We start from the raw sequence: 22,863 nt of genomic DNA on the forward strand, positions 1-22,863 counted from the left end.
TATGCCTGTATATAAACTAATTTATTTTCAAATGTCCATTTATTTACAATGTTTCGGTTGTGTAGATGCTTTATTTGACGTTCCTGAATAAAACTACGACTTATATTCAATTTGTTTGTCCTTTCAATATAATATTTATGTTGTTTTAAATACACCGGTCAAATTGACCGGTCATGGTTGTTCTAGGTATGCCTATAAACACGGTTGTTCTAGTGTTAAAAGAACAAGTTAGTGCAGAATGTAAAAACGCTTTAAAAAACTAAAATGAAAACCCTGTATGCCTGTCGTTGAAATCTGGCTCTATGCTGTTAATGTTATCTCTCTCACATCACCTTGACTGGCGCCTTTCAATGAATGCTCAGTGGGGAAACGCAATATCTTTACGTTTAGTTTGTTATAAAAGTTATGGGGAAAGATTAATTGATGTTGTCCACAGCTATACTTGTTATGTGATTTAACTGACCTATTGCCAGTCATGCTGCACGACAGTATATCGCGACCACAGACTGACATTCTATGTTATGTATAGGGTGGGACATAGGTGTGTGGAGTTCATCATCCTACGAAGAAACCCTATTACAGGTAATCTTCGTCTTCTCGTCTCATATGATGAACTCCACACACAAAGTGAACCATACCAAATAATGTAGGCAAGAAGGTGGTAGGTTAGATGTTAGTAGAGGAAGTGACAGATAGCACAGAGTGAGCAAAAGTCGTCAGAGAGCAAGACACATCCCATTTATAAATAATGTTTAATAAAGGTCTCAAAGGAGGACCAGGTAGCAGCATTGGAGATATCCTGCATTGGGACAGCTTTTATTTGCCTGTGTAGTAGCCACTCCCCTCACTGAGTGGGCTTTGATAGATCCTATAGCTGGTTTCTTTTCGAGATTGTTACAGAAATCGATGCAGGATGTAATCCAATTTGACATTGTCTGTTTGGAGACAGGTTTGCACCAGGTTTGTAAGTCTGAAGAAATAAACAGTTGCCCTGGTGGTCTTAGCCTTCTTGCTGTCACTGCCACTAGTAATGCTGATTTCCAAGTAAGGAATTTCTCTTCAAATGTAGCCATGGGTTAGAATGGTGGTCCCATAAGTTTGTTGAGTATCAGGCGAAGGCACCATTGAGGTATGACGGGTTTACTTGGGGGGGTCTTTTGTGGTTAAATGTCCTAACAAATCTGGACACCTTAGGGTGGTAATCTACAGGATGACCTTCCCAGCCAAGCAGCATGTCGGAAAGCTTTGTGAAACAGGTGGCTGAGGTATGATAAGTAATTAGATAGAGAAATATCCATGTTGTGCAGAGATTCTGAAATGGCATCCGAGAACAAATTCTCTCCATTTGCCTGTATAGGCCTGGAAAGTTTATCTGAAGCAAGTAGGATGTTATTTACTTGTTCAGATAGCTCCTGGTTCCTCAGTAGTTGCCGTTCAATCTCCAAGCAGCTAGTCGTAACAGTGACTAATTGTCATTGTGCCCCGCTCTGGCCATTTCCAGGCTCTCTGAGAACCAGAAGCTATTCGGCCAGTACAAACAGAGTGCATGGGGAACACAAACACTCTAATAGTAAAAAAGAAATCCACAAAGAAATAACGCTGAAAGCTTGAAGAGAGAGAAAAAATATTCTTATAATTTTATTTTTTACGAACACTAACAAACAAAACCATGAATGCCTATACTAAGTCCATACCCAAGCAAACGCAGGAGAAATTTGGACAATGATACTGAAATGATGTTGGGTTTATGGAGGAGGGACAATGATATTGGCACCTAAGAGGATTATATTACAATGCTCTCTGGGTAACAGATCGGTTTGTTTCTCCTGACCCAAGCTATGTGGGGACTGGGAATTCACGTTGTGTATGGAGTTCCTTATACAAGGTAAGAAATAATTTTCCTAATTATAATCTTTAGAGAAGTTGGAATCATTTGGAAGCTGACAGTCCAATGTAAAATAACAACAAGGAAGCTTCTATTGCTACCAGAAAGACTTGTACAACAAAAGGACAATGCGGCTTTAGAGTGTTAAGTACTGTACATACAATAAAAGCTATAAAAACTTGACAGAATGTGTACAGGCAAGCATTGTGCTTTACAAGAGAGCCAAAAATTAGATCCTAGTTAAAGCATTCTTCCTTGGTGAAAAAGCAGAGAAAATGGCAACATTTGTCAAATTACAGCTGCTCAAATGGATTTTGGAGTGCTTTGCTGTACTGTCCTGCCAACAACACCCCTCAAACTGAGAGGCAGAAATAAACATGCAGATTTGAATGTTAGGTAACTTCCTGACCAGTCTCTCTGTGATTTGGAACGCCTGACTCCCAATAATGTCAACTCCTGTTATCGTTGAACATAGTACTCTAGCAGGACGAGAGCCCATTGAAAGGGGTGCAGGAAAGGCAGCAACACAAACAGCAGTGGTTTTCAAATGACAACTAACTTAATTTACCTGGTTCATTAAAACAGTTTAAAAGAGCTGCAGTATCACATAGAATGAATATATATATATATATATATATATATATATATATATATATATATATATATATATATATATATGTAACAAAATGAGAGATGTATTAAATCTTTCTGTTTATTTTGTATCTTCCTGATTCACCTTTTGAGTACTATTTCAAAATTATACAACTGCTTTGTGCAACTGAACCCTGGTGGCTGTGTTTACATCAGAACTGTCATCCAGGAGACCAAAATCACCATTCTTTTCTGGTCAGGTAGAAGGTACACCTATCGATTCTCAATGAAGAGGCCCTGCTCCTTCTTGGATACAGAGCTCGTTGTAATGGAATTTTCTGGGAGACCTACACTAGTAGACTCACTGTGTGGCAATGAATGATTAATACTGGGACAGATTACATTTTGGTATGCTGTCTGTAAAGTCCATCTATAAAATATATCTAAGTTGCAATTGGTTTACAATGTTCCTGGATATGGACTGAGTGACTGACTTTATTGAGCCATGAGGTATGCAGCACCAATTAGGACAGTTTGACTGTACAGCCTAAACAAATGAAAAACAGGGATATTAAATTGTTCTACTTAACAAGTGCCAGCATGGGGCCCCATCATTCTTAGCATTGTTTCCTTCTGGTAAAGGCAAATGAAGGTACTGCTTTAAAGATTAGCCAATCAAGAACAAGAAGTTGTTTTATTGGCTGGCATAATGTCTGAATGATTTCATATTACAATAATCCTTAGTACAATTATCTAAAGCTAGACAATTTGGCCATCATCCCAAGACTGGTTTGACAGCACAGTCAAACCTCCAATAATAATCTACACTGATTCAGCAGTTTCCATAGCAGTACGGTCAAACTCCAAGTAAGAATATAGACTGTTTCACCTAATGTATATGCTTGAGGTAAACTCAGTAAAATCACAAACAAGTGTTTTGTTTTTTCAAGTTTCCTTAGTATTTCAGAGGGGAAAGAGAGCAATGTCTTCCAGGTGTGACTTTTGTAAAGAGAAATTATTTAGGCAAAGGAAATACCTTTTGCAAATCAATCATTTACTGCAGGTAGTAGCTCTATGCAACATTTATTGTAACATCAAAATACAGGTCCGACCTATCTTAGCCTAACACACTAAATACGTAACTGAAGTTTAGCTTTACTAGTGTGGCATAGCAGAATGCAGACTGTGATATCATAGGAATATGCCTCTCTTATACAATTCCAACCACTTATGCTCAAACTTGATGAATACAAAAAAGATAAAAACTAGGGGTGCACCGATTAAAATTTTCTTGGCCGATACCGATACCCGATGATTATATGCCCATGTCGGCTGATAACGATAGGATACTGACAATAATAGATAGTGCAGATAAGCTATTATAAACTACTAGAACAAGACATAGGGACTACATTTAAACTGTTTTATAATTAAAGATGTTAAAAAATGAACACATTATTTACTTCTTGTATTTATGACAAAAATGAACAGGTGCATTTACTTCAGAAAATTCAGAATAACTTTGTATTATATTGTGTGCTTGACAGCAATTTATACATCTATTTTACAACAGTCACACAAAAATAATATTTTGCAATTCTACTAGTAAAACACTTCTGTAGAAAAAATATAATGTAGCATTAACTTTTATATCCATTTGCTGTCAAACACTGCGTACTATAACTTCTACCTGTACACCGCTCTTTTGAGACATATTTACTGCAGGTTGATCACACGTTACACAGTACTGCAAGGAAAATTACTGTCTCAGTGTACCAAACCAACCATTAAATTCGGTGCCAGAAGAAAATCAAGCATGAATATCAGTGTCCATTATCGTCTAAAATAACAAAAACTGCTGATACAGATTGTGATTACTTTCTTTGTCAGTGCCATACCGATAGGCTACCGATTATCGATGCACCCCTAATAAAAATAGCTTTAAACTGTTGTCTGTCACAAGTTAAATAGAAAATCATTTTACCTGTATCCCAAACATAACTCAATGTTTATGTTTTACAACCAAGGTGTTTATTTTGTCCTTTGGGGGTGCTTATTTTTGACTACTCAAGACTATTATTATTTTTGTTTATTTAGCAGACGCCTTTATCCAAGGATACTTACAGAGACTAGGGTGTGTGAACTATGCATCAGCTGCAGAGTCACTTACAATTATGTCTCACCTGAAAGACGGAGCACAAGGAGGTTAAGTGACTTGCTCAGGGTCACAACAATGAGTCAGTGGCTGAGGTGGGATTTGAACCGGGAACCTCCTGGTTACAAGCCCTTTTCTTTAACCACTGGACCACACAGCCTCCTATTACAATTACAGATACTGCGTATCGAGAATTAACTTAAAAATGTCAATGCCATATTTGAAACGGGTGTATTCCAATCTGGCCTACCACTGCCAAATGTAGAACAAGTCATCATCTTTTGTTCATATACAAACTAAGAAATCCAACACTTTCATCGACATCGCTTCCAATTTGCAAGAATCCCAGAAGAATTAGGTACAATTGGGAAGTGACGGGAATAAAAAGTTAATTAAATGCTGTTGCTTTTGCTAATTTGTCATTAGTACAGAATCCCCATTTTGGATACTGGAGATGGAAGTGCATCATCACTCTTGGTCAGACCCCAAAGATTTGATTGATCTCCAGAACGTTTTAGGATTGTTATAATCCAAGTCCAATTGTGCCTGGTAAAAGGAAGTGTTGCCTTACCAACTTACTTAGTTTGTTTAATTGTTTAATTTATCATGACTGTTCGCCAACTCTTATTTATTTTTTTCACTTTTATTAACCATCTATTTAAATATGTAATGTAATGTTAATAAAAATGAGTCAAGGTAAAGGGTATAAAGTAGTCTTTAAATCACCTTTAAGACATACAACTAGGTATGCGATAAATACTAGCACAATCAATATTTGATGCATTGATCGAGGTTCTCTCGGAACCAAGAGTTAAAACACTTTCTAATTCTAATACACTCAAAAACTCATCAGAATTGGAGAAGCGGATACCAAACTGTACATGTAAAAAAAAAACAAAAAACATACATACAGCCAGACAGCCTCCATATACTGCACCCCCACAGATATCAATGGTTTGTCTACAGTACTATAGCTGCAACTGCCTCCCAACACGTGGTAAATTCGGAGAGATCACGGGTTTTGAGTTTCAGATTTTGTATTTCATGTTTTGTGCATAACATTTTGAAACTTGGGTTTCGAGTTCAGCTATTGGTATCGTAAGATTTTAAAAGGTTATAATTTAGGAGTTTAGTACTTTCACATTTTGGATTCAAATTTGATTAGATATGTACTTTGACAGTAATCGCACTCCATAACAGCCATCCTTCTAATCGATATGTACAATACAATGCTAAATGAATGCAAATGCAATGAATGGAACCTGTATTGTAAATACTGTTATACATTTAGTTGTTACAATCCATGTTTGCAGTGGGTGGAAATTTTAAATATGTATGCACGTCTACAGTATATGACCTATTGACAAATAAAACTGGAACATGAAGTTCAAAAGGCACATTACAACGTAGGAAGAATCATTAACTGTCACTGTGCATCTGTGCAATTTAAAAACCTAATGATTCTCTGAAGTAAATACATTCATGACAAACTATCTTTAAAGACTTTTTGCATTGTGATTTTTAAATCACTGTAAATTATAAGCTTATTTAGACTGAAATGCATCAGTTGAATATTGGCCATTAATGTGTCGACAATCACATTTTCTGAACTCCAAGAAAAAGCTATTTTCAATGCCTAGAGGGGAAATAGAAAAAAAGGGGGGGGGGGGGGGGGTTTGGGGAACAAAAAAAAAGAATCCTCAGAGAATATCACCTCTAGAAATAGTCTGTAAGAATGAAGAGCATGGAAGTAAAATGGAAAATGTGTAAATGATCTGCATCACTGATATGGTCAGAGGTTAAAACAATGTGGAAGTTTTGTAAAATTACTGCCACAAAAATGGTTATTCATTCTCGTACGATTGAACTTTACCATTATCGAATCCAGTTGCATACCGAGTATGAAGCCAATACTGGGAAAAGTGTTATGTCTTCATCATTTAGAACCAGAAACGTAACATAACCACACTATGGCAAAGTGAAGGGCAGTGTTAAATTTTGAAAGGAGTCGTCAAGAACATATACACTCCCCTCACAGGTAGCGTTTTTCCCCTTTTACTCCACCTTGAGTAACAACAGAATATTCTTCCTAAAATGTATTTGTAATTTCTCTACACAACATTGAGATACTGAGTGTCACATATAATACTGGCTTATGAAATATTTGTCTTCATAAGAAGGTGTCATTTGTACAATTGTATTGTGAAATGGTAACAGACTTGCGAGGCACACTTCATCCTTCAGAGGTTTTTATTAATTTTGTGAAGCACAAAATCTCAAATGTCTTTCATATTGATGCAGGATTAAATGTTGTGTTCTTTATGCTGTGCACAATGTGTGTGTAACCTATTAGCAGTCAATTACTATTAACCAAGACCCACAGGTTGCTTATCCTAAAGCTGCTAGGGTAAGTAGTTTTGCAACAGATGCTCTTCACACTTCTTCATTACAAACAATGGACTAATTCATGCTTCAAGCAGAGCTTCTTCATTCTTATTCATACTGTACCTTTACACCTGCCGCTGCGATATGGAATACAGCTACCTGATGACATAATATACCCATGGCAACGCAGTGTGACGTGCCAGTGTGAATCAAAGACATATGTCTTTAGTCACCAGAAAGGGAAATCATCTGCGCTGATGTGATTTTCATTGTCCCACAGCACTTAAATCCACCGGCAAGGCAGCCAGGTGTAAAACAGCTTTCAGTCTGAAGTCATGAATTACGTCAACACCTGGCAATGCAAGGTTGGCAACTGATGAAACGTAGGGGGAAGTCCAGCAAAAGTTTTTTTTATGACTTCTGTCTTACCGCAATCATAACTGGGGCTGACAGAGTCCCAGTTGAAATAGTTTTAATCTGCTGGTGGAAATTTCACTTATATTTAAGTGAAAAATCACACAGATTAATGTTGTAATATTTAATAAACATGTTATTTAGCACATTGGGGGTTATTAATAGAAATGTATCATATCGTGAACTTGTTATTTTTCTGCAATCTTCCAGCATGGTTGGAATTCTGTAAAGAAAGCAGTTCTAAACAATGTACAGCAGATGGCGCTAAAGAGCCATTTCAAAATGTACGCATTTTCTTTTCTTCTCAAAAAGATACCCTTTTCAAAAATCAGAAAGACAAAAAGTGACGCAGTGGATTGGAAACCATGGTATCACGTTGTAAAGTCCATTGGAAATTTTAAAACTGTAATTCTGAAGCCAACCCTTAAAACATTTGGTGTTTTTAAAAACATAATTAAAACTACACTGTAAGCTTACTGTTTTTTTTTAAACTAGTGTCTGCTAAAATCCTAACACATTTTTCTTTGACACACTAAGGTTCCATTGAATAGAAAGATTATGGGTTAAATCCCAAACTTCACATTATCGGAAATCTAAAAGGTAGATGTTCATAAGCAATTTCTTCAAATGGAGAATTCTTGTTGAGATTCCTGTGTGGAAATGAGTACAAGAATTACCACCAGCATATCAAATGTATCTGTGGTATGCCACATACCACAGACTTACAAACAAACCATAATCCACTAACCAGTGGGAAAATTAATGTTAGTTATTACAAATGCTAGAACCCAAGGCCCTGGCACAATGACAGAGTATTTGTTCATTTTTTATTTAGATGTTATGCTCATACCAGTTTCAATCAGCTCTTCATAGTGTGCCGACATGCCTTAATTTACGACAGTGATCTATCATCAGTTTACATTTCCCAGGGAGAATTCTTAAAAAGTGTTTAATTTAAAAAATATTCATGAACCTTTTTTATTGACTGGTCACGTTGATGACTAAACCATAAATTAACATGCAACATGAACACAAATTTAATTTCACAGTACACAAATGCTGCCAGTCTGCTGTGGAATAATTCAATTTCTATTGACACACACCACCATCGGTACCACTGGCACCAGCAATGAGAAGACAGAAGCAGCTGAAAAAGCAGTTGCATTTACGCAGTATTGTTGCATAACATACATTACTCATGGAAAGTTTAATTAAAGCACTGAATTTACTGCACTGTATTGGTACTGTACTCACTCAGACCTGCATATATAGGCATGTTTGGAGGGATTTTGCAATTAGTTAATAAACCCACCTAAAGTACAGTACATACATACATACACAGTATACTGTAAACTAGCCAACTAGTTTAGCTTGTTACTTAAGTGTGGTTTACATATTAAAACATGAATGCTGATATACATAATGATCTTGATATTTCAAATAAAAATGTTAAGTGTGTCATCAAATGAAATGTTTATTTGTAAAAAAATTTTTTTAAAAAAGCATATTTCAAGATTAAAAAATGTGGGTTTTCAAAGCGTAGTGGGACCTCTACATACGTTAAAGTAGAGAAGGCCCAATATAGACTAAACAAACGAGAAGTTCCATTAACATTCAATAAAAAAAAAATTAAAAAAATAAAAATTAGATACTCTCTGCTGATTTCAAGTAGCCGTTTTGCTCTGCTATCAATATCCCTGCATAGTTTTTTAATAAAGAAATTGTTTGTACATTTTGTTTGTAACATGTTAGGATATATTTCTTCCCTGTTAAAAGCTGTTCTCTTACTATTGTCATTCTGCAATGCAAACTTGACAGGCTTGATTTGGCGCTGATATTTGCTGTCATTTAAGAGCCATCCTCTTACTACAATTACAATACATCTGGCAGTGGGGCAGCTATTTGTCATTGGCTCTATTGCAACAACCTTATGCAAACATAATAATAGGAAGACTTGGAATGCATTATCAAAGAGAAATACATAAGGGATTTCAGCAATGTCAAACCAGAAGACTGACAGGTTCCTTTAAAAAACATTTTATTTTTAAAAATGATACAGGATTATGCTGGCTTATGCTGCTTTCTTGAACAGATGATTGAAATGTGTGGAGCTGCTTGCTTTGAAATCACTATTGGAGGGAATAATATTGTGTGATGTGGCAGGTGAGGGAGAGAGCGATGCAACAAAGGAATTCTCCAACAGTAACATTATGGCACTTAAATTTTAACAGTACAAGGAATGAACAAGCAGGGATCATTATCCATTGTTTAAAGAAAATAAAGAATATTGTATTATTACAGTAGCTAACAACTTTACTTCTCCATTGCTGTAGGTTCAGTTTTACATTTTCAAACAAATGAGGGGAACCTTAGACCAATATGATTACATTTAATAACTAAAGTGTTGATAAAGCTTCAGGAGGTCATCTGGCACAACTAAGGAATCTTGACTACCCAAAACATTTTACCTTCTTCCTTTCTTCAGTCACTACTCTGTCAATACACCTTTAATACAGCGTCAAAGTTGCAGAAGATACTAATTAAGGCTCAAGGTTTGCTGTAGATGCAGTTTCTTTATAGAAAAACAAACAAACATGTTTCAAATATAAAGTGTTCCTTATAATTCCTCTGATGAACGAGAACACATTTTAAACAGATATTTATTGTATTTATTTATTTTAACTTTTTATTCAAACAGAAAAGGTGTTGATACATACATCATACCACATTTTTACAATTTTTGTTCCTGTAGTCCCCCCTTCCTTGTTTTTGTTTTCCTTTTTACTATTCACGATTCAGTACAATTTCATAATTTGCAGATTGACTGCCAACTTGGAAATACAGTTATACAGTACAGGGTGCACTGTTAATAAACCACAACCAAATCATGCATGGTTAGGGCTGTCCTTCAAGCTACCAAGTCTGGGTACGAAGTTGTTATAAACACCATCCATTTTGCCTAGAATTCTGTACATTTTTTCATAGTATATATATATTGTTTACAATAGCAATCCAATCATTGGAGTTTCCCATAAGAACCATTTCCTTGTTATGGCTTTCTTACTTGCTTCCCATCATACATCTATCTTTCTTTTCTATTGATTTGAAAGTGAGATTTCTGAGAATTGATTTGAAAGCGAGTATATTACTGAGAATTCCAGGGGGAATTCAGTGTGAAGTATTTCTTTATTGTAATTATTTTAAACCTAAATAACACAAATGGCTAGGGCTGTGTTGGTGGCAAACTTTGCCACCAACTCCTGAGGGGCCTGCTGTAAATTAGGCTGAAGTTCGGTTGTTGCAGTCCAAATCAGACGTGGAGTATGTGTTTGACGGCAGTTTTAGTCCCATTCTATTTCAACTGTCATCTTTAAGAAATGACCTGAGAGAACACTATCTACGTTTAATTCATGATCAGACTGCCACTCTTTCCTATATATTTTGTATCGTACTGTATCTATCTTCATATTATTATTTTTAGTAGTAGTAAAATGTGACTGACTGTTAAATTAAGCTTTGTCTTGCCTAAGTCAGCTACAGTTATTTTAATTGGACGCAATACAGAGCTGCTGCAACACAAGCTTACTGTATATATCGCAAGCAGCATCAATTACGTGTACATAAACAATGTGTATTTGTATTTAAATTATAAAAACATGATTACTGTTCTATATAACTTATTTTTAAACTACATGTGAATGTTTTATTCCAATTATATGGGTTACTTGTAAAATAATAGGGTTTTCAATCAAATATAAACAAGAAGCTGTGGTGCAGTCACCAGTAAATTATTCAAATTAGTACCACTGAAGGTTCGAACCATCCTTCGGTAATGTGTTCCGAACCTTCGTGCCAGCCCTTGTTTTGTATGGAATTGGTGCGACTTAACCACACAAATCATGTAATCGTGTTATTGTTTAGACCCAAACAATAAGTAGCTAAAAGGGCACTGCGGCCATAATGGCCATGAACAGACATACATTTTGAGGGGCATTGTGGCAATTGATAAGGGCACCCATGGCAATAAACTCATAGCTATGGTGACATCACCAGTAAATTATGCAAATTAGTACCATTGAAGGTTCGAACCTTACTTCAGTAATGTGTTCGGAACCTTTGAAGGTCAAAATGTACCTTTCGTTACAGCCCTACAAATGGCAACTATAGTAAATCTTTTTGAGCCTTAATTTTTATGTTCTGCAATAGATAACTGTCTGATGCTGCTTTAAGGGAGAAGTGGTGTGAGAGACTAAAGAAAACTAGAAGTTTTAAATGTCTTACGCAGCACATAAGACAGCAAGTTTGTGAAACAAACAGATGCCCCACTGAATATGTTTCAGCTAGTACAAAATGCTGGAGCCGGAATATTTAAACATACCAAGTCTATCGGCCATATTTCCACCATTTTGAGATCCCAACATTGGCTTCCAGTGAAGCATCTGATTTTAAAACAATGCTCTTCACTTCAGGTTATCCATACTTTTGGTCCTGTCCCATATGGAGATCTGCCAACGGTCTCCTGTTAATTTCATGCACTTTGGTAAAAAGCTATGGTGAAAAGGCATTTAGTTCTTGAGCTCAACTTAAATACGTCAGCCTCTAACAGCATCTCATGCTGCACTACGTACTTCAATAATACGTTTTGCAAATCCAAACCCAGTAAAATATGTTGTCACTTACAATACAATATGTTTTTATATAGCGTCTTTCATAACAGAGTTATCACAAAGCGCTGAACAATTAAGAAAAGGTAACTAGCTTTTTATTCTGAACTTCTCAAAGATTGGCAAGTAAAATTGTCTCAGGCAGTTTGTAGGCAGGAAATGGGCCCACTAATTTGGTTCAAGGCACAGCTAAATATAGAGCTGCCATGCAGGTTGGAATTGAGAACAGTCTTACCTGGCGCTGAATAATTTGTAGGTTTTCTCTGGCCTTGACGAGCAGTGCCTGAATAGTTTTGGGATCCTCCACGTGTTTGTTTTCTCTGAAGGCATCCCTTACTCTCCTGATGGCGTAAGTCCTGGAACACACATACAACAATTCTCATTTATCTTGTTCATGCCGAAAGTATAGTAAAAAGTTATTTTCAGACCCCTTACTTTTATAGTGAGACTATTTTATTCACACAACTCCTATATTCTAATGTAAATGTGTATCCATCTGAGGTAGACAATACATTTCTGATAAAATGGATAGCATAACTTAATGAACTTTAGTTATCTAAGCATAGACTTTTTTTTTCTGGTTGTCACTTTTCCCCTTCCTCGGTGGGCCACAGAACATACTTTAGTTCAAGTTTTGGTACAGTTGTTTTGGTTACCGATTCCTGCCTTTGGGAATGCACACTTGGGGTGTGCACTGTCCCAAATGAATTAGGTTAAGTACAATTGTGCTATTCAGTTGTTTGAAATGCATGTGTGACTTGGGAGGCAAAATACTGTATTACAAACACCATAATATAAATTAAACACGCATTGCTGTGGGTGTTTCTGTCAAATGTCATGAAGGATGTTTAAATTATCAATTTGCATTGTGACATTATTTTCAATTTGTCTCCGATGGTCTGTTTATCCTGCCACTACACCATTGATTCAGTTCCTTTGCAGCAGGTATTAGTACCCCATACCTAAGTGCAGCATAGACACATATTTTAATCTATAGTACGGTGGCAGGTAAACTGACTTCACCGTAGTGAAGTCTTGGAGATTTCTGGTAAATTATTTAAAAAATAAAATAAAATAAAAAAACAATCATTACAAAAGTTGTTATGCTAAAAGCAAGTAAGACCTTTTCAAAGTCTGTGTTTTTAGCCCCAAGTTACAGAATAAGGAAAATAATGATATTGTCCACAATGTGACTACCGATTACTCAGTCTTGCAGCATTACATTTATCTGGAATACAATGCATATGTGGGGGCTAAAATATCACTGTCCAAAGCATGTCTTTAGTGAGGAACAGGTTTTTAGAAGAAACTTCAGAGTAATTTTAGTTGGGTTTCACTTGCATACACAAATATAGTCATCCCATATTTAACACCCAAATCCACAAAAATGTATTTCAGTAAGTGTGAATCATTCGGACTATAAATGACTTTACTGATGCTGATTACTCATGGCTATGAAAATATTTTAATGAATGTTAAATATCAAAGCAATAAACCCTCACATTTCTCTCTCCTCTGTGGGATACAGAACACACCCTAGAATCATCAGATGTTTCCAGCCATGCACACAACAGTAATTTATACAAACTTAACCCATTTAGCTATAAATATCACAGGCATTGGTGGTAGTATAATACCTCTGTGCATTTGATTTATGATGTTGTTCCCAATCTGCTTTAAGAGAACTGTCTGCGATAAAATATTTTGTATACAAAGGAGTACAATGATTTTTTGTTTCATCATTTGGGTCCGAGACTTAAAACTTCTAAGCTTAAGCAACTTCCTGGGATCAAAAACATCAAAACAAAGTTCTTAAGGTTGTGGCAGTACAAGCTTGGCTGTGGGTGAGCATTACAAAGCATGGTTTAAAAGGTAGAATCAGGTTACCATCAGATGTGCCGAGTACACCATTTTAAAGACCTAGAAAATAAGGGGTAAAATAATAATTTTAAAAAATCAGTCATACCTGGTGCAGAATATTGTAGACTATAAAAAACTCTTAGCAAGTCTAAAGAAATGTTCTATCCAGAGTGCGGGTGATACTCATCCCCCAGTTGACATAGTAGAGTGCTTAAGGTGTTGTTTTGCTGCAAGGCTTCTTCGGGGCTTGCCTTTCTTCATGTGTTCACGGAGGTTTTTTTTTTTTTGGTTTTTTTTTAAACTTTCTGAAGTAAAGCAGTCAGAATGTTTAGAGTCCTAACCTGAACCAAACATGATGGCTAAGCTGTCTAGAGCACTGTGCTTCTGATCAGCGATTTGGGGTAAATTGTAAGTTATTAGGAAATAACATCCCCTGTCTCAGTCAGCATCACCACCCAAGCAGCGTTACTTGATGTATCACAACAAATAACTGTGCATGGAATTCCAAGTACTATTTACACACTAAAGATTTATATAATTATAGTTGTTACTGTCTGGGTTTACAGTAGATTTGTGTTGCCAATTTATGCTTAAAGACGAGATAATTTGACCTGTTGCTAAAGTGCAAATATCAAAGGCCAATGTTTACTGCAATGAGGTAGTTTAGATAAAGGGAGGCCTTCTTGGAAAGGGAACTATGGTACGCATGTACAAGGTAGCAGAATTTCAAAGTTGCAAGCAAACACTAAATAATTTACATAAAAAAAGAACTGGAAGTCAACATTCTGCCACTGGAACAATGTGTATTTACTTCTATTAGAAACAAAGCTATATTTTACCGTAAATTAACAAAGGACCACAAGCTGTGTGTTTCAATAAACAACATGAATCCAGATGATCAGCCTACAGATGATTATACCTTCCTTGCAATTACTGGCATAATTGTTTTATATGCTTATTCAAATGAGAAAATATACACAGCAATTATGGATAGGGATTTTTTTTCTTGTTCTGTATATGGGTGTTAATTGGTCGCCTAGTTTCTAGTACCATAATTGGAAAAGAAAATGGAAATATATTACTCCCCCCCCCAAAAGGTACAGATTACCTTTAAATCCAACCAAACAAGGTCCCAGAGTGTGGGGATCTTGAGAGTTAAATTATTTCAAGATGCACTCCCCAACAACTAGGGCACACAGAATCTAATTATTATTAGATGAAATGTATGACTTGTGAAATCGAGTTTAAGGTGACAGGGAATTATAAAGGACACGATGTGCTATGACTGGTGGATATCAATAGTATACTCTGTATGTGTGCATGTTTGAGTTTGTACAAAGAAGTCTGATTTATAAGCCATACTGTAACACTTTCAATAGGCCACATGGCTGGCAAGGTGTTTATTGTTCTGGAGGGATATCTGTCCATTTCTCAATAAAATTAGCTTCCTAAAATTGACCAAACATGATGGCTAACAAATTGAAAGTTATTCAGAAATACATCTCCTGTCTCAGCCAGCATCACCAGCAAAGCAGCAACACTCAAGGTAGAGTCACATTTCAATTAATATCCAATGTCTGTTGTACCCTTATGAAAAAAGTATTGTTTTCATCCTGTCTTCTTCTTGACCTTGCTTGGCTTGTCTAATAAAGCTTTTTTTTTTCTTTAAGCTGCACAATAAGTAACAGTCTTTGAACCAGCACCACCAGCTCTGACCAGTGCAGACATTTCCAACAAACCAGAGTATGTGATTTTCTAATTTGCTCACTAGTAATTACCACAAAAATAGTATGAGCTATGAAGACATCTCTCGTGTCTATAAAGGTTAGAGGGATTTAATTGAAGTAATGTGAACATCAATAATTATACACTAAAAACTATCCTTTGAGGGGCTCCCGAGTGGTGCATCCGGTAAAGACGCTCTGCATGGAGCGCAGGATGCGCGCTATAGCCTAGAGGTCGCCATTTCGAGTCCAGGCTACCGACCATGGTTGAGAGCTCCCAAGTGGCGGCGCACAATTGGCAGAGCGTCGCTCGGGTGGGGAGGGCTTAGGTCGGCCAGGGTGTCCTCAGCTCACCAGCGACACCTGTAGACTTGCCGGGCACCTGTGGGCTTGCCTGTAAGCTACCCAGAGCTGCATTGTCCTCCGACGCTGTAGCTCTGAGGTGGCTGCATGGCGGGCCTGCACAGTGAAAAAAAGGCTGACGGCCCACGTTTCGGAGGACAGTGTCTGTTTGTCTTCGCTACTCCCGAGTCAGCGCGGGGGTGGTAGCGGTGAGCTGAATCTAAAATAACACAATTGGCTATTTCAAATTGGGAAAACTGGGGTAAAAATCAATTGGCGACTACCAAATATAAAAAAAATAAATAAAAAAACACAACATCCTTTGATCTGTTAAGGTCAACATTTCTTTCTAGTTTGTGTATTATTCATGTGTACATTTACACAAGAACAATCTGAGAGCTCAGCGATTCACAGAATGGTCACTGGAGGCAGGTATTACAGAGGAAAAACTAGATACTAGTTCTATAACCTGGAAGCAAAACATACAGGTTAATATCAGGAAGCTTACTATAACTAAGTGTTATAACAGGGAACCCTATATTAAAGGGATACTAATAATTTTATGCAAGACTGCCAACTTCATTTTAAAAACACTGCGCAAACTCCTGTAAAAAAATTACCTTATGCAAATCTCAAAGAATGGAATATTCTTGAGCATATAATATTCTAGAGCATATAATCTTTAAAACCACTAAAGCCCAGAAGTCTTAACTGACAAGAGAGGCATTTAAAAGCTGCAGAAGACTGTCACATTGTACTGTATTGGCTTCACACTGTGGGGTGCCATTAGAGGGTGCTGGAAAGCTATTAATGATCCCCACATCAGACATTGACATTTCCTTGCGACTGCCTCACAAAAACTGGGATCTGATAAATAATACATCTCAATCAATGAGGCAAAGTAGGCCGCTGTGTGCCACCCTGCTGCCTGGCAGCGACAGATGGTGTGTGCTTTTAATTAAGGCCTGTTCATCTGTAATGGGAAAAAGGGGGTGTACTGCTAATAGGATTTAATAAAAGTGGAACCTGTGTCTGGTTTGCGGGTGGTACCGCATCTAGTTTCCTATACAACTTAAGCTTCATGAGCAGCTGGAATTGTAAAATGAAAACATCCAATTGAAACAAAAAACCCAACAAAAGGAAAATCCACATAGCTATCTAAGCTACTTTGCTTGGTATCCACTGAATTTTCATTAATGAGGGAGTCCCTTTTTTCTGATATCTCCACTGATATTTTCATTAAAGAGGGAGTCCCTTTTTTCTCCTCTGTGCTGTTGCAATGAAGACTAAGGTATCAAAATATCAATAATTACACCAGCATAAAAAGAAGGCCCTGTGAATGACCATGATTCTTATTTACAGTGCATTCTAATTTGTAACATTTAAAAAAAAAAATTTAAACAGTATACAACATTTTTTTTTTTTTTTCTTTTATAAATGTAGTCGTTGCCAATTATTTTTATTATTTTCTCCCAATTTGGAATCGCCAATTATTTTATTATGCTCAGCTCACCGCTACCACCCCTGCGCTGACTCGGGAGGGCGAAGATGAACACACGCTGTCCTCCGAAGAGTGTGCCGTCAGCCGACCACTTTTTTTCACACTGCGGACTCACCATGCAGCCAACCAAGAGGACAACGCAGCTCTGGAGCAGCTTACAGGCAATCCCGCAGGCGCAAAGGAATAGCCTGGACTCGAACTCGCGACGTCCAGACTATAGAGCGCATCCTGCACTCCACGTGGAGCGACTTTACTGGATGTGCCACTCGGGAGCACCCTAGAATACAACATTTTACAGCTATTTTTCCTCATCTAACATCTTCTCCCATGATGGCTAACTGGACTGGAACACTTTTCCTGGTTTCATATCCTTAGTTAATACATAAACACATTGCCATGAGATTTCAGTCTGTAATTTATTTTAAAATACTAATACAATATTGTACAGATAATCTCATATATAAACATTTCATTTATATCATTATAAACATATTTGTCAATCTTCATGTTTTAATAGTTTCACAAATCGATGGATTGTGCACAGTACACTGTGTTTTATTTTATTTATTTTTTTTAAACATCCCAACAAAAACACGCTTGACCATGAAGTGTTATAAATTACACAACCTGACTTTTTCTAATCCGCTAATACCTCGCAACTATTTTTTTTTTTTTTTTTTTTTTTTAACTTTACTAGATTGCTGCATTTAAATGTCAGGTTTGTGTATTAAGAAAGCAGTATCACTTATTTGCTAATTTACAAACAACACCTTAAGTTTAAAATATTAGTCTGTGCCTTGCCAGAGGCTCTCGGGCAGCCATTTCTGGGTTTCTTTGTAAACAATAGAAGCTCAGCTTCTTCCACAAGTAGCCAATCAGAAGCGATAGGGGTGGAACGTAAACACTTTTTTAAAAATGTTTGGGGCAAATATTCTAAGGTCTTGTGAATGTTCTCATCTTTCTCGCAACTTGTGTTGCGAATGTTTTGCGTAAAATAGTAAGTGAGTGAAATCTAAAAGAGTTGCGGAGAAACTGCAATTATCGCAGCGCTGCGGAAATGAATAAATTAACATGAATTAACACAGGAAATCAACCGCAACTCTCACGAGGTATATAACCATCACAACTTTCTGCAAAATGAAGACGCATTATTTGGGCTTCACAAGGCATAGCCCCAGCACCTCTTCAGCTATGAAAGTTAAAACTGTCATTAAGTGTTTTGCTCTCAAATGCGTTTTCTTACAATTCTCAACCAGGCCCAGCTCCAGCTCCTTTAGGATGGGGGGGGCCAGCAGACCTTTTAGAGGGGCCACCATTTAGACACATACTTTTAAACATAGTAATTTTTCATTGCAGTAATAATATAGGCTTATAGGCAATTCCATTACAAACAAATGTAAATGCGGAGTGACTCACCAAATACCGAGTATTCTTTTAGATGTATTCAGTGCATCTCTGCCATCCGTGTTCTACAGGTGTACATAATTTGGGATGATGTTTTTATCTCCACCTCTTTTTTCTGAGCTGTCTATTTCTTTAAACTTAAAACTGCCTTTCCATTCATTTTATGTAAACTATTATACAGATATATACAATCTTCCTCTCCACTTTCCAAAAGTAATGAAAAAAACGAAACAAAATGAAAGCAATATAATTAAATCATGAGTTTTCTATTTTTTGACTTGGAGATTAAAGATGACACATATCTTATGCAGCAAAGGAAATACATCTGCATATCCATGCAGAAGTTTACAGACTGCATCTTTGTTGAATTTTTCAAGCAACATAGGTTTAGCTACAACAATTTCACTGGCCATGTCATTTTTGTCAACAACATTTTTTTTATCATCTGCAGAGGCTCTAGCATGGTAGCATCAAGAAATGTACTAGATTGGGATACAAGGCAAGACAACGACTTCATTAAATCCAGATTCTTCAGAGAAAATCTGTGTTCCATCTCTGACACTGCTCTATCTAGAATGTTTAACACAGGTCTCTTTAATGTCAGACTACAGTCAGATTTAGCAGTACTTGCAGAGTCTGAATGAATGTCCTAGTGTTGAAAACACAACTGAATCAGCTAGCTGCTTACTCATGGTTCTCTGTCTCTTTGTAGCATGCACATCTACAGCTACACTACAGTGCTCATTCCAGAAATCTTCATCTTGATTTTTTAATGCATCTACTGATGCATTTATCACCTCACCAGCAGAGCACAGATCAACAGATTGTGATTGAAGAACAGCATTGGCTGGTTTTAAAATACAAAGAATATGGACTAGGAACTTTCCAAGAACAAAGAAGCTCTGTCTCTTCAGCTGAGAAAAAAGGCCAGATGCTTCTGTACATAAGTCAATGGAAGCAATATTATCCTCTGAGACTTCTGACAGTATATCTAGAATAAGATCCTGATTATCAACAACACATTTCGTCACTTCAAAATGGCTTGTGAAGGGCCATTGTACTTTTGAGTAATGTAGTGCCGATGAAAGAATGCATACAGAGAACTACAAAGATAAAAAAATCTCTTTGCACATGGTTCACTTTGAATTGCATGCACTACTGCTAAGTGCAGCTGATGGTTGTAACAATGTATGTACGCTATGTGGCTTCCTAGTTTTCTTTGCAGCATAGCCTGCACACCTCCATTAACCCCACTCATCACTGATGCACCATCGTAGCACTGGCTGATGATGTTGTCAGCATTAAAACCTACTTCAGAGAGGTGTTGAAGTATTTGAGTTGTAATGTATTCTGCATCTAACTGATGCAATTCAAGCAAGCCAATCAGATGCTCCTCAGGTATTGCATCAGTAACAAATCTTCCCATGATGGACAGATTTTCTACATTGCACTTATCTTGTGTCCCATCACTTTTGATACAGTACCCACTAGAATCAGAATGCATATATTTCTCTTTAATTTGATAAAGAACCATTTTACTTAATATCTCTATCACTTCATTTCGTATACCTTTTGAAGTATACTTTGCATTTTGTGGTATAGTCTTTACTATCTCTGCTAACTTGGGATCTTTCTGTAGAGTGTATTCAAATAGTTTTATGAAAAGTTCAGTTGTAAAACAGTCCACATCATCTATTTTACCACTATCCTCACGAAGGGGCAGTTCATTGACTACAAGAAAACATACTATCTCTCAAATGCTTTTAACATAGTACCTGTTTTTCTCCATTTGTTTGGGTCCTAACAGAGAATCAGATGTTTCTCCTGTTGCCTGTTCGTGTTTAAATTCACTCCAAGCGGCAACACCTTGTAAATGAGCACGACTCGTGACGTGCTTTGCAAATACTGTATCTATATTCAAGCATATCAGTCAAATAGAAAATTAAATTAGAAACTGAAACGGATTAAATTAGAAAATGAAAACCGAAGATAATATACGCATTTGTCCCACCCAACTTCACTCTCTTAGTCTCTTAGAGATTAAAAAAAATCTTAATACGATTTTTTAAAACCGTTTAGGAAAGCGGATCTTGGGGGGGCCAAAGGGACATTTGGTGGGGCAGGGCCCCCCCTGGCATCCCCCTAGCACCAGCCCTGTTCTCAACACAAGTCCTTCTGCAAGTCCTTGCGTGCGCTAAACAGAGACAGTCTGATCAATCAAGTTCAATTTTTTACTTTAACTGAAGATCTTATATTTATAATTAAGCACAAATAGCTTAAAATGCCATCTACAATAAATGCCCTCTCCTCCCTTTTGTTGATGTGATATCATGTAGTTTGGATTTCTGTTAACCCAATATGATAATGTAACAATTTTCCTCTATGGCTAATTTCAAGACCAGTCATTATTTTCTCTCATTCTGAAATGTCACTTGATCACTTAAACACCCTGCTCTTGTAGAATAGGATTAAAAAAAGAAGAGCAATATTAGAATTAACCTTTGTAGTTAACTGGATGTTGTTGTTCTTGGGTCTATCTATCCGAAATTATGTGGAGACAGCAACATTTAATAAATGCAGCCTCAAAATATTCTGTATAAGGCAAATCAGAAATTATCTTTGTTGATCACCAACAATTTTTTAAATAAAAAAGTCCCTTCTAAAATGTCTGGAAACTCATTGTTTAACTAGAAGTGACCAGGATGAGCTTCACAGTCTATAAAACTTTGTTACATACAGGCAAAGGAGGACATTTTAAAACAGGAACGCTCCAAACTCGTCTAGCCTTATACAAGGTTTGGTGTGTAGAAAGTGTTATTGCACATTGGTCACAAAACTATAAATAAATATAGTAAGATATATATAGGAGTTAGCAGGGTATTCTCATAGATATTTACATATTGTTATTTAGTTAGCATAGAGCATTAGGTATTGTTATCACACCATCAGCCCTGTGGGTAGCTTCCCTTGTGATTAGCAGTGAAGGAATTTTTGAAAGATAATTTGCATAGTATGAATTTCATGTGTAGAATTTTATTACGGTAAATCGAGGCTGGCAATCCTTAAAGAGGCAATTTTCAAATGATGACTCCAGGCATACATGTAAATGTTTTGCCTCAGGAGAAAAAAAAAATCACCAACCTGGAAATTCCTGCAATCACACAGCCACTCTGCTCTCAAACCTTTGCAGCCGTTTAGAGCAAAAGCTGCAAACATTTCAACATGGTAGCTAGTGCCAAGAAATTTAGGATCATTAGTTACAGAACAGGAACAGGTGCAAGTGGATGTTGATGGTGGCCATCAACATAAAAAAACCTAACAATTAAAATCATATTTAAAACTCTCCAAAATATATATATTTGTTTTACCACTAAAGATGTGCAAAACTATTGACACAATTTAAAATGTTTAAAGAGCTGAATGTGTGACACGGTATTAACTGTACTGGCCATTGGGAGGTCCAGCAAAGGTCACTACACATCAGATGCAATGAGATTTTTAATAAGGCGACAAGACTTTTGCAGCGACATGACCACACACCCCTGAAGCGACACAAAGGCGATGCAACGGCCAGATCTATAAAACTATTAAATTGCTATTGACAAAACTATGATCAAGACTGGTACATATTCGTCAACATCATGTGGAAATTATGAGTGTCTTCTCTGACGGTATTTCAACATATACGGCAATAAATCCTATATTAAATCCTACATATTACCTTTTATCTGTATCTTTGTAATTTCGATGACCTTTTTTATAAAGCTCTGGGTATTTTTTTCCATGGCAAGTATTTTTTTCCCTCTGTCATTTTGGATTCTGCTTCACCCTGGTGGACACCGTCCATCGAAGCGGTTCTCTGATTGCTCAATTCCCTAGCTGTCGTGTGACAAAAAATCGCTCCAGTGTCGCCTGCTGTGTGAAAGATACTCATCAAA

The 22,863-nt window shown here is 36.8% G+C and overlaps 1 protein-coding gene across 1 annotated transcript in view; it reads right to left on the reverse strand.

Annotated features, from left to right (window-relative positions):
• The window catches only part of LOC117395058 (LYR motif-containing protein 4A), a 92,099-nt gene that overhangs the window by 54,801 nt on the left and 14,435 nt on the right, over positions 1-22,863 (reverse strand). Inside the window, exon 2 of the mRNA XM_033993909.3 lies at positions 12,330-12,450. Within this exon, the coding sequence (XP_033849800.1) occupies positions 12,330-12,450 (121 nt within the window). The remainder of the gene's footprint in view (positions 1-12,329; positions 12,451-22,863) is intronic.

The sequence above is a fragment of the Acipenser ruthenus genome, chromosome 3 (assembly GCF_902713425.1).
Source record: "Acipenser ruthenus chromosome 3, fAciRut3.2 maternal haplotype, whole genome shotgun sequence".
Taxonomy (NCBI): Eukaryota; Metazoa; Chordata; class Actinopteri; order Acipenseriformes; family Acipenseridae; genus Acipenser; species Acipenser ruthenus.